The sequence below is a fragment of the Taeniopygia guttata genome, chromosome 12, assembly GCF_048771995.1.
Source record: "Taeniopygia guttata chromosome 12, bTaeGut7.mat, whole genome shotgun sequence".
In the NCBI taxonomy this organism is placed as follows: domain Eukaryota; kingdom Metazoa; phylum Chordata; class Aves; order Passeriformes; family Estrildidae; genus Taeniopygia; species Taeniopygia guttata.
This window is the reverse complement of record NC_133037.1, coordinates 15,107,744-15,120,588: the sequence shown is the minus strand read 5'-3', so window position 1 is coordinate 15,120,588 and position 12,845 is coordinate 15,107,744. Positions and strand designations below refer to the sequence as shown.

At 42.5% G+C, this 12,845-nt stretch overlaps 1 protein-coding gene across 2 annotated transcripts in view; it reads left to right on the top strand.

Moving 5' to 3' along the window:
- The window catches only part of SFMBT1 (Scm like with four mbt domains 1), a 71,655-nt gene that overhangs the window by 26,137 nt on the left and 32,673 nt on the right, over positions 1 to 12,845 (top strand). For both annotated transcript variants that reach the window (XM_072934943.1, XM_030283003.4), the window contains exon 2: positions 9,847 to 9,995. In XM_072934943.1, the coding sequence (XP_072791044.1) occupies positions 9,968 to 9,995 (28 nt within the window). In that variant the 5' untranslated portion in view covers positions 9,847 to 9,967. The remainder of the gene's footprint in view (positions 1 to 9,846; positions 9,996 to 12,845) is intronic.

Below are 12,845 nucleotides of genomic sequence, written 5' to 3'. Positions count from 1 at the left end.
GTACAACTGGTGGAACTTAGGATGTAGGATAACCTGCTCTTAGCACTTATTTTTATGAGGGATATTTCAATATGCATTGTAGGAACTTGAATTTTGCCTCATCTAGGATTTCTGACTTGAGGTGATAATTTTTGCTCAGTGGTTGAGATGAAAAGTGTGTCTATTTAATAAAAATGGAATTAGAAAGTTCTTACATTCACATTTGGAGACTCTAGCAGAGGGACACAGGCGTTGAGATACATTCCTCAGAGGTGCCATGCATGGTAGAATTATGGTTTTGTTTTTGGCTTCCCCTCAGTTTTAGGGTGATAATTGACAGTCATGTTTAGACTTTCAAACTGGGGGGTGCCTGTGAGTAGAAAATCACCGTAGTCCTGGCAAGGATTAACACCTGGATGATGTATAGGTAACATGCATTGAGTTGATCTGGTCTGCTGGGGAGGAGAGAACATATCCTTACAGAAGAAGTGAGACCTACTGCTGTTTAATTTTCTGTGCTGCTGGTGTTTCTGTGCAGTGCTGGGGAAGGACTTTGGGAAGGGTGGGTCAGTCCCAAGCTGCAGGAGCTGAGAGGAGGAGGGAAGGGATGTCCTCACTCGCTGCTCCTTGGCCCAGGCTGGCAGAGCAGGGCTCTCTGTGTCCCTCTGCAGATGCTGTGCTGGCACCTGCTGCCTGCAGAGATCTTTGGGAGCGTTCAGGGCTGCTCTGCTCATCACACCTGCCTTGCACAGTAATGAAGCAGCGAGATTAAGCTATGACAGTAAAAACCTGAGGCACGCAAGTCCTGGAGTGATGCTGGACTCTGAAACATGGGTTTGTGAAGAAAATGACTGGGCAGGCCCCGAGACGTGACTCTTCAAAATCTGTAGTCTCATTTATTCGGGTTTCATCTGAAATGAAGAACTGCTTCTCACCATCTCTGAAAGCAGGGCCTGGGCACTGATGGCCTTGATGGTGAAGTGGCTTTGTAGAACGGGGTCAGTGTGTGCTGGGTCTGTTTGTCACATTTTAGAGTCCTCTTTCCAGTTAATCTTCTTGATAATAGGTAACACAGCATCCTTGTTAGGGAAAATGACTTTGGATGTCACTTTGCATAGAGCATTTCTGCAGCCACAGGCTTTCCCTGTTTGTTTGCCTGATGGTGCCCTGTGCTGGCCACTTGGGAGTAAGCTAATTTCTTTGTAAGGAAAATCGTGAGTTCTTAGTCTGTTTTGATCCAACTTGATTTGTTGTGATGACTGCTTTTGCTTAAACTGTGTCCTATTTGCTTCTGCAGCTTTTATTTACAGTCATGGAGGGGTTTTTTTTTAGTGCCACTGCTTGTTCAAATAGGTTTTCTGTTTCTTGGACAGTTTTATTTGCAGTTGCATCTGTCTGTACGGACCTTATGTTCAAATATCTTTAATGGGCATAAAACAAATAAAGATGCTGTGATTAAGGGCTTTTAAATTGAAATTATTTAAGCTTAAATTACTTAGATTGAAATTATATGATATCAAAATTGCAAACTTTGAAATAAGTTATTTTCTGTCTTAATTGTCACTCCAGCCTGCCACTGACAATGAATATTTGACTAATGGATTATTTGTCTGAGGAAGAAGGTCTGATGATCCATGTATGTAAAGAAATCTAAATGAAATGCCACTCCCTTTGTTTTGCCCTAGTATGAGTGCCAGTATTTTAAAAACAGGAATATAAAGTTCAACAACCAAGTCCATTTCTAAACCCAAATCTCAGTTGTCCTGTGGTTGTGGTGGCACTCAAGGGAGAGTTGCCGTTTCAGAGTGTAGCTTCTGGATGGGAAATGAGTGTAATACATTACTTTTTTTCTGTATTGTGTGCCATTTCAATGGCATGACAAAAGAAGGAAACAAGTAGGAGTGTGCTTTTACATACAAAAGGCGTTTTATGTAATGGATTTTTTCTTAAATGTCTTATTTGCAAGATACCTTCCTTCCCCCATCAGTCTTCTCCTTTAATTATTGTATTGTCTGCAGTGATTACATCCATTAGTTGATTTTCTGAAACAGGAGTTCATTTTCAAAGAAGGATTTGGGAGATTGTGCTGAGTTTTTTTTCCCCTTCATGTGACTTGGGTGCTGAGTCAAGTTGAGTGTCCTGTTCAGATTTTATTCAAAGATTTTCCTATAACATATGCACAGAATATGAGTCGGCAGCAAAGACTTGTTTGAACAAATCAAACCTCGTGGCAGTGTTAGGGAAAGGGAACTATTTATTGTAACTTTGTGAAGAGTGCATTGACATTCTTATGTTGTCTGCAGGCCTGATACCCTTTGTAGATTGAAATTAGTTTCCAAACCTGGTGTTCTGAGGTTTCTCCAGTAATTCTCATGTTTTGGGCACTTACAGATTAATTTGTGTCTTTGTTGATTGCCTCAATGTATGTGCAATGAAGGTACTTTTTGATTTAAAACACTTTTCTCTCACATAGTGAATAGGCTCCTCAAAGGGAGTGCAAAGGGTTCCTTCCTCTACTGGCAGATAAACTCTTGCCTATCACTTCCTCACAGGCAGCATCTCTTTCCCCATCACTATATCCCATGGGACTCCATACAGGGAATCCCTGATCTGCACCAGGGATTTGGATCCAGACGTAGAAGTCAATTTCTTTCCATCTGAGTGCTCTATTTTATCTCACCATGAATCATACTACATTTTACTGGTAGAATATTTGCTTGTTCATGCTGCTTGTGTTTGTATGGAGGATAAGAAGCTGCCAGGCTGTTGTCTGGGACTCAGGAGCAGCAGGAATTTCACGTTTTTCCTTCATCTTCTTTTCCAACTTGTAACTTCAGGCAATTATATTCATGCAATAGCACATGAATTTAAAAAAATCAACAATGAAATCAGAGCAGTCTGTTCTGTGTGGTTTCTTTATTTGGCCCATAACCCCCAACGTGCTTGTAGTCTGCATGCCATGCAAGTAGATGAAGAGAGCAGAATAATGCTGAAGATTTTGCATTTAAAAAAGAAACAGAACTCCTGACTGTCTTAAATGTTAGCAGCAAACTGTATTTAATAGCTCCTATTTGGAACCACTTGCAAACATAAGGGAACTTTTTGGGATGCCCTGTTGTGTGTTATTCCCCTGTCAAGTCAATGCTCTCTCTGTCCAGTGGCATTTAAATTAGCTGGGAATAGAGCTGTGACTGCTACATTCTCACCTGGACTTAACCTGCAGTCCCATGGAAATTGCTTTAGTGGCTGGGTAGCACAGCATGGGTTTTAAAGTCAGATCCTGTAATTTGTGGAGCTGGACCTGTGTGTTTCAAGATTCATTAACCAGGCTTCCCAGTTCTAGGTGTGCTAGCTGGATGATCAGGCAGATCCAGGCTCTGAGTCAAATCCTGGAAGCCACTGGACTTCAGACAGGGATTGGGGCTGGAAAACAGACATAAACTGACCTAAGTGGAAAAGATAAACGTCAAGTATGGTATCAGCAAAATTTTGCTAAATGGGTTATTGTTTGTTGTTTTTTTCTGTGATGTACCGTAGCTCGAATGAAAGATCAAGTTCAAGGTGGGAGCACTGGTCCCATTTTGTGACCAAATAGATACTCCTTTCTCTAGTGAATATTTTTATGCTAATAAAATGTACCTTCACAGACATCTCCACATTTACAAGGTAGAAAGATTTGCCAGGCTGTAACCTTTCAGCCTGCTGCGTGGTTCCTGTTTATTTGTAATGCCAGCACTTGCTGTATTTAACCTGACGTGAGGGGCTCTGGTTCCCTGGTGCAGCATCCCCTTGCCCTGTCCTGGTGACACAGCCACCTGTCCCTGCGTGCTGCAGGTGAGGAGGGGCCAGGAGCACAGCTGGGATGCTGCTCTGGGAGTGCTTGGACACCTGTCTGAGTCCTGGAGGTGTCTGTGCACAGAGGACAGCAGTGCTCAACCCTGTAAATAACCCTGGGCTTTGCTGGTTCAGTGTGCACAGAGCAGCCTGTGCTGGTTCTGCCCACCTTGATGGGTCAGTGCAGGGAGCTGGCACAAATATAGACCTTTTATTTTGGATAAACCCTTGGAATAGAAATAATACCTTTCTTGTTGCATTGCAGTGCAGTGGTGCAGGCTGGCTTAGCATCTTCTGGAGGGTGCTTGCTGTGGTTATGCCACGTGGAAGGTGTGAGGCTGTTCCAGAGCCACACAGCTCTGTCAGCCTGGCCTGCATCCTCCTCAGCAGATTCTTTGCCCCTTTTACATCTTACAAGAATTTCTTTGGGAGGGTAAGAGCAGAAGGTGTGTTCTTTAAATGCACTTCTCTTTGAGGAGTCTCTGCATTGCTGTTGCAATGGAATGGATGAACCAGAGTTCTCTTCTGCTAAAACAGATTTAATGGGAGCAGCAGGGGGTTGTCAGGGCTACTGCTCTGTGAGTAGAGATTTCAGCACAGGTGGGAGAGAAATTATAATAAGTTTTAATAATGAATCTAACTCTGGTGATAGTTCCCATTTGCATTTATATACATATATAATCTCCATGTTCAATGGTATCAGCAGAATTTTGCTGTTCAGATAACACAACCTGAAGGAAATGTTGGTGGCCCTACCTGCATAAAAGGTGATTCAGTGGTTTGTTTGTCTTTGATAAATCCTTACAGAATCAGGTAAATAAGCTACTTTTCACAGACCAGCTGTTTCATTTGTGTGTGTAGAAATAATGCATTAAAGAGCTGCAAGTCAGCCAAAGGTTTCTGTTCTCCACATTGGATGGGATAATTCCATCAGCAGCTGTGGCTAATGAAAGTGGTAGTATTTTTATTACTTTGTTACAGAGGCATCAAACTTTATTTTGTCTATCCATAGTCTGCTTTCTGGGCCTTGCAGGTCTTGGAAAGATTTGGAGTGTGCTAACAATGCTGAACCAAGGCTTCCATGACAAGTAGTTTCCTTTTCTACAGAGACAACCAAAACTGATCTTTTTTTTCTTGTCACAGAACAGCAATTAAAATGGCTTGAAAATTTGGAATTTCTGCATAAATTGGACATTGTAAGAAGTCTTCCACTTTGTCTTTTGTTTGTGGGAAGTCAGGTGCTAGGAAGGCTTGTGAAATGCTTATTTTGTTTATACAACTGAAAGTTAGAAAATATCTAAAATTCTATTCAGGCTTCCCACTGGTAAGGACTAAAGAAGAGAAGACAAAATTATAAGGAAAGCCTTAAACCCTAATTTGACTCTAAAAGGTCTGGAGAGCTAGGACTTGCATGAAGTATGGAACTCTGGAGACCCTTTCTTGGAGAAGTAGGACCTCTGCCAAGGGCTCCAGCGGGGAGAATGGCAGCAGGGTGGAGCCAGAGGGAAGGGCATGGATGTGTGTACAATAATGCTTTGCTTCCCAAGACAATATTTTTCATGTCCTGTCTGGCAGAGAGTTGATGTGGTTGTTGAATGACAAAACATGAGTCGTGTTCCATGTGGCAGCTGAGACAGAGGCTGAGTTTGTGCCCACCCTGCTCCTGCAGCGTGTCACTGGAGTTAAAGATCCCTCAGGTGGGGGAGAGGAGATGGGCAAAGTCTTGGTGGCTTTAAAAACCCCTGTTCTGGTGTCTCCCACATCCTGCAGCTCTGTGGGGTTTGGTGAGCTGCTTATCCAAGTGCAGTAGCAGTGATCCTGCAGACACTTGATCTGTGAATCTTGAAAGGTTCCTTCATAGGTGTTAAAGATTTCCTACACCAGGTGCTCTCCTGAATGTTTGTTTGCCTTTGCCTCTCTCAGCCCTGATTTCAAGGGTGAGGTTTTTGTTCCAAGGAGGCAGAACTCTGCCATTGTGCCTGATGGAGGTGGTTGGTGATGTGCTGTGTCCTTCCCTGGGGCTGGCAGCAATGCTTAGCCAGGGTCTCTGGCATTTCCCCCCAAAATGATGGGGCTGTTTTGAGGAAATGTACTGACCCCAAAGTGGGAGTTTGGGTACTTCTGTAACTGTATTGCTACAAAAGGGTGAATGAAACTCACACTGAATAGCTTGAAAATTAATTTTCTCCAGCACTGTTGATTTTGGTTCTGGTTGAGAAATGTACACAATATATCTTGTTTTGTGCTGAAGACGCTTAACTAAGAGTGATATGAAACTCCCCAGTATACCTGGAATGTGTTTCACAAAAATGTTTATTAATCAAGTGCTACACATTGTAAGTTGAACCTAAAATTAAGTTGGCTCCTACCCGAATAGTTTATTGCATTGGATTCTTTTTGGGCTGAAGAATTTAATTTTTTTTAAATAAAACACTTCAAGTTGTCATTCAAGAAGGTCCTTTCCATTTCTGACTCTGTTGTGTCAGTGAGGAGCTGGCAGAGCCTCAGGCTGGGTGGAGTCTGTGTTCTCCGAGCGGGTGCAGATGTGTTCTCCACAGGGCTGATGTTTTGGGCCTGGCTTATCTCCTAGGGCAGAGGACCCCATGTAACTGCATTCTGCCTTAGCTCTGCTCGTGCATTGATAAACTGTGTGGCTGCCAGTACCCAGTCACACACAAATCTTGATTCCAACATGTTCCCCTTTTCCCCTGGAGCCACTGTCTCATCTTTGTGTAGCAAAAGGCCAGCTGAGACCTGTATTCATGATTGACTGTAGTGGTGTTAGATTAGGAGAAAGGTTCTAAAAAACCACTTGGAGTGGTGGGTTTTTTGGGAGGCTGTGGGAGTTGCTGGTTTCTGCAGCAATAATAGAAGCAGAGGCAAATGAAGTGTAGGTTTTGCCTGGCAGTATCAGGAATTAGGATTGTGAACCCACCATGTTGGTTGTGTTTTCAAGAAGCTGTGACTTTCCTTTCTGTGGTACCACTATGAGATGGGTTCATGAAATGCTTTATGGTGTTAACACTTATTATTGTAAGGCATTTATCTTACAGAGTGGTTAGTACCTCGCTCTGTCCTTTTGTTCATCTTCTTCTTAATATTTTGGCAATCTTTTGCTGCTGGTTAGAAAAGTCGTATAACTGAAACTGTGCCCTGTGGTTTGGAGCCCCGTCCGGTCCAGGATCGGACCTACTGTGAGTCCTAGAGAAAAAATAGTTACAAATGTCTTTAGAAGTGTCATTTCCCCTCCGAGGAAACGCATAATTGCTGTTTGTCGAGGGGAAAGAGCCCGGGTAAAGGTGTGAATGGGCACAGGGACTAGGAGGACATTCAGCCCTCTCCTGCCACCTCCCAGAGGAACACAAGGAAGGGATCCTCGCTGCCCCAGCCGCACATTTTCGGAGGCTCCAGCCGCACATTTTCGGAGGCTCCAGCCGCACATTTTCGGATGCTCCAGCCGCACATTTTCGGATGCTCCAGCCGCACATTTTCGGATGCTCCAGCCGCACATTTTCGGATGCTCCCAGCAGATTTTTGGATGCTCCAGCAGCAGATTTTCGGAGCAGAGCTCGGTGCTGAAGGAGCCCTGCCCTGCCCATCCATACTCGGACAAGTTTCCTGCTGCCCGTGCTGGACATGGTTTGAAATAGATTTTACTGATGCCTCGGCATGAAGGAATTCGCTGAAACCCGATCCTTGCTGGAGCTCTGTCCTAAGGGGTGGCTCCTGTCCCCATTGTCTCGTGTGCCTTTGTTTTAAAATGATATTAAGACTCAGACACCAGCTGATTTACTTTAATTCAACAGCCAACTTGTGTTTGATTTCTTTTCATATTCAAGTGAGCCATCTGGCTTTAATGAACTGTAACTGGTTTTAATGCTGCCTCCAGTTGCAAACATCTGAATATTTCATGTGCTGAAAGGAGATTTGAAATGCAGAAGTGAGACTGAAGAGTCCAAAGTATTTCCAAAGCTGCTCTGTTCCAGCATCACTTGTGCTCCACTTCCCTTGAGATTTATCAAAAGATAATCTTTGGGGTGCCAGACTGTAAGCAGCAGCCATGGTGGGTGCTAATTACAAGTGCTCTCAATTTTGTGTACATAAAACACCACATCTGCTTATGAAATCCTGAATAACAACCCGACTTGACTTGGGCAGAATATCAATCAGCTTCAACAGGAGCTGCCACTGTTGGGCATCTTCTAAATCAGCAGCCTCTTTGGTGCCTGGGGTTTGGTTTTGTGGATTTGTTTTGGGTTTTTTTGGTGGGGAGGGTAGTGTCCTAAATATTCTCATGTTGCACAAAGAAAAAAAAAGTGTAGTTGCATCACATAGTTTAATTATAGAAGGTAATTGAGAACTGTATCCAATAAACTGAAAATAGCTTAATTGCAATTAATTCTGAGTATACTTTGGCAGGACTACACTATTCTAAAGCAGTGGCATATCCCCAGACTTGTGGAATATATGCTTTGCTCACAGCATTGCCTTTGTTTTGCCTTAGCACTGTGACAGCTGATAGACTTGGGCTAGGCCATTAGCAAGGCATGTTTTGATTAATGATTAAAAAGAGTTTTGTTGGATTTTCTGTTTTCTGTTTGAGTTTTTCTCTGTGTGCTGAGCATCGTGCACATGACATCCTCTTCCAGCACCACTTTATAAAAGATGGAATAGGTGGAAGCTCAGTGTAGGGAGAGGCTGGTCTGAGGACATGTGCTTGAGTTTCCTTACCCTCCTCTGCTTTGTCCTCTGAGCCTGGAACAACTGTGAGGAACCAGTGGAGAGTGAGAGTGGAGCCTGTGCTTAATTTCTCAGTATCTTTCTCACAGAGGCAGAACTGGGTTGGGATTTAATGTGTGACCTTGTAGTTACATGCTGAGCACAGACTTTCTGAGCTGGAGTGGAGCAGGTTAGAGGCATGTAGCAGAAATTGGCATCTGGGTTCCATTCCAGATACGTTCTTGTGAAGCTGTAATGAATAAAAGTTATTAGTATCTTCTACACAGTAGATTTTTGTGGCATTAAGCTGCCATTCAATAGGAGCTCTTAATGATAACTCTTGCTACTCTCAAAAAAAATTTTTTTTCCACATGTAATGAAAATTTTTGAAGTTGGCTGTAGTTTTGATTGTACTTGAACTTCCTACATGACTGAGCTCTGCTATTTTATTCTATTCAAGTTTGCTGATTTATTTGTGTGTGAAGGAAGCTACTAGTGTTGTGTATCTCTAAGGGCTATCAGGTAGTCTGCATAGACACTATATCTGTACAAAACTCAAAATCAGAGACTTTTCAAATGTGTAGGACTTCCTTTTTATAAAGCATTGTTATTCAAAATGTGTTCATTTCAGGAGCACAACCTATGTTTTTTTAGAAACTGATTTTTAGTCCTCTCTATTATTTCAGGTATCTCACTTAAAAAAGGTGCTCCACAGACATTCAACAAGAATGCAAAGGATTTTTGAAATTACCTTTTTCTTACAAGAATTTTCAAGCCAATAATCTTGGGTTTATGACCACTCAACTCTTTGATTAATATAAAGATGTCAGTCAAAGTGTGTTATTTCTAAAGAAACATGTTACCTAGAGTTTTATTTACTATACAGCTTTGCTTTTGTGGAGAATTTTGTAAAGAAACAAAACTTACAGTTCACTGCTAATGAACTGGTGGGCTTGCTTTAGTCCTGTTTTTACTTATTTTCTAGCATTCATAATGAAATAATTATTTAATTGCTAATAGGAATAGGTTTGTAAATTGGAGATTAGGAAGAAATGCCTGTGAGGGTGCTGAGGCCCTGGCACAGGGTGCCCAGAGCAGCTGTGGCTGCTCCATCCCTGGAATGCCCAAGGCCAGGTGGGATGGGACCTCAGCAGCCTGGGGCCGTGCAAGATGTCCCTGCCCATGGCAGGGGGTTGGAGGGAGATGGTCCTCGAATCCTCTCCCAACCCAAACCACTTTAGGATTCTATCTTAAAAGCAGCTAAAAATGCCATGAAGAGTTCCTTACCAGTTGTTCCTTTCGGGTGTTTTCCAGGATCCCTTCCTGAATGTCCGGGCTGCTGTGGAAGGCGGGAGGCGACTGATGACCACCAGCCAGTGACAGCCTCGTCCTGCCTTGCTCCTGCTGCTGGGACAGCCACTGGGCTCCTGTGGAGATGAATGGAGAACAGCAGTATGATGCAGGTAACAGTCCAGCCCAGCTCCCTGGCCAGCTTCTCTAAAAATATTAGCAATGTGCAAGAAAGATGAGCACAGTGAGTGTCCCACAGTGCATGTGCCTGGTGCTGTACACGGGGAGAAGCTCCAGTTTCCCAGATTCTGGGCTGTGTTCTGGCTCTGGGGCTGTCATGGCTGTGTTTGTTACTGCTCTGTATCAGAGCAGGCTGTGGCACTGGCTTAAAGAGAAACAAAATCTGGCCAACCTTGTTGGTGTCTTTTCAAGAAGCTGTGACTTTTCCTTTTGTGGTACCACTACGAGATGGGCTTATGAAAAGCTTTATGGTGTTAACACTTATTATTTTAAGGCATTTATCTTTCAGAGTGGTTAATACCTAGCTCTGTCCTTTTGTTCATCTTCTTCTTAATGTTTTGTCAAGCTTTTGCTGCTGGTTGGAAAGGTCGTATAACTGAAGCTGTTTGCTGCCACTGTAGTCTGTCCTGTTTTTCTGAAGTGCCTTGGTGTGTCCTCTTTGATAGGCTTGTGATATCAATACCTAACCTCCTGCAGAGTGGTGTATTATGAACAATCAGCTCAGGTTTTGGATCATCTTGGAACACCAGGCCAACAAGAATGTTAGTCTGGGATGACTGGGAATACTAGCAGCTTTCTGAAGCAGTTCTGGAAATGTGGAAGTAGGGACCATCCATTTGTTCTGTTTTGCCTGCCATGGCTTGTTCCTTTTCTTTGAGGAGGTTCCTACCAATTACACTTTATATAAAGCAAATTTTAACTTGTAATTATCAGTGTGAACAATTGGATCAAGATTTTATCTGAGTATTACTTTCCTTTGGTTCTTGTCCAACAGGCTGCTCTTCTCATAGGACAATTTACTATTGGTAATTGTTCTACCTTTACTTTACGGAAATCTAATTTTTCTAAGAGCTGCTAAAGAAATGTTTAACATAATTTTAATCTATAGTGCTTTTTAGGAGAATGCTATCTGCTTTATGGTGCTGAAATATGCTTTTTGATTATTAACTACAGCAAGTCAGTTGAGTTGTTGTCAATGTTATATCCTCAAATAGTCAAGAAAAGGCATTTTGGGTGTGGATGTAGAATTTCTCCTGGCACATGCAAATACTTTGTCCTTGCCTAGTGGAAGATGCAGGCTTTTGTCACAGAGTGTAAGGAAGGGAGAAGAAGAGTGAGGAGCTGTTTACATGGTCAGCAGTGGTGTGTCCATGGGCTGTGATAACACATCCCTCGATCTTAAAACCTTTATTGACATTTTTCCATCTTCCTCAAAAAATAGCAGGTCACAGAGTCCTCTCTCCCTGTGTACTTTGGAATAGCTGAGGAAAGGTTTGGTACGGGCTTGAAATTACTCAGCAGCTATTTCCCTGAAGCTCCTTTTGTGCCAGGTTTGAGTACAGGAGGCAGTGAAGAGCAAACAATAAATAATGAGAGCTTTACTTGCATTCAGAGATAGTTCCCAGCAAATGCCTGTGTAAGCATAAGCACATTGGTTTTGTTGTGTCCTCTAATATTGTTTTCTGAAGCACTTTTGAGTTACACCAGTCCAAACCACTGCTGGAACATTGCCTTCATATTCTTTGACTGGTGTTGTTTTCTTCCACTTAATAATTTGCAGCAGCTTTTGCAGATTCTCCTGTTGTTCTGGTTTTACATGCAGGCTCTCTGGCTCCAAGAACCTAGACAGAGCTCAGGGTTGCTGGTTGTGATGCTCCCTTGTGCTATGAGAGGAAAAGACAACTTTTATTCTTGTCACAGTCTTTCTCAACTCCTGAAATTCCAACCTGTCTTTATTTATTCATGGCCTCGCAGCTGGTGGAGATGAAAAAGATTAACTGTTATTAAAATCAGATTGAACTATATCTACATTTCAGGGTGAGAAACCTTTGGGTTAGCCTTACTGAAGTCTGCAAGACCTTCAATTGTGATGTGCTTAAATGTCCAATGTGACAGTCTTCAACTAAATCACATTAAAAATGCATGAAAATTATTTGCAGTGAGAATTTAGCTTAAATCCAAAGATGAGAACAGCCTAGTGTAGACTGTTTCCATTTCAGATATTTTTAAAGGGCTAACTTCCTTAATATTTCACTACATTCTCCAGTCCAAATGGTATAATTCCATATTCTTTCTCTACCTGTATGTATCAGAGAGCTGCAGGATATAATTTGTGATAAAATTCAGAAAGAGTGAGTGTTCCCACTAAGGCCAGTAGAAATAGGGACAAATGGGAAGTGATGCACCTGCCTAGGAAACTGCTGATATTCATACAGAGAATTTTCTCACATCCAAAGTGGATGAATATTCTCTACAGAACCTCTGTAGGACACTTCTTAGATTTTACATAAGAAAATGTTAGCTTGATTTGAAAGTTCTTCTGACTCAAACTGGTTGCATGGCAATGCCAGAGATATGGGAATTGTGTCAGGTTCCTTCCCCTGTCTTTGCCAAAGTTGTGCTTTGCCTCTGGGCTGATGTGCTGCTCAGTCATCCTGTCTAATACAAAGAAATAGGTCTCCACATAGTAGAAAGCTGAATTTATTTAGGACTTGTAGCAATTAAGGATATGGGGAGAAAGAAAGAGCATAAATATGTACATCCATGCAGAATAAGAGGAATAAATTGTGCTTTGGAATCAAATGCATTATATATGGTTGTGCTTGTTGTCATCTGTCACACTGATTTGCGAGTTTTCTCACAGTAGCAAGAACCTCTGCTGTAAATGTGTGAGGTTTTATTGAACGTTCTGAACTCAGACTGATCAGGGTGTTTAAGGCAGAGTTGTGGCCCCTCAGGAATGTGGCTTCCTCAAACTGGTCCTGGGTCTCCAGGGATCTGCT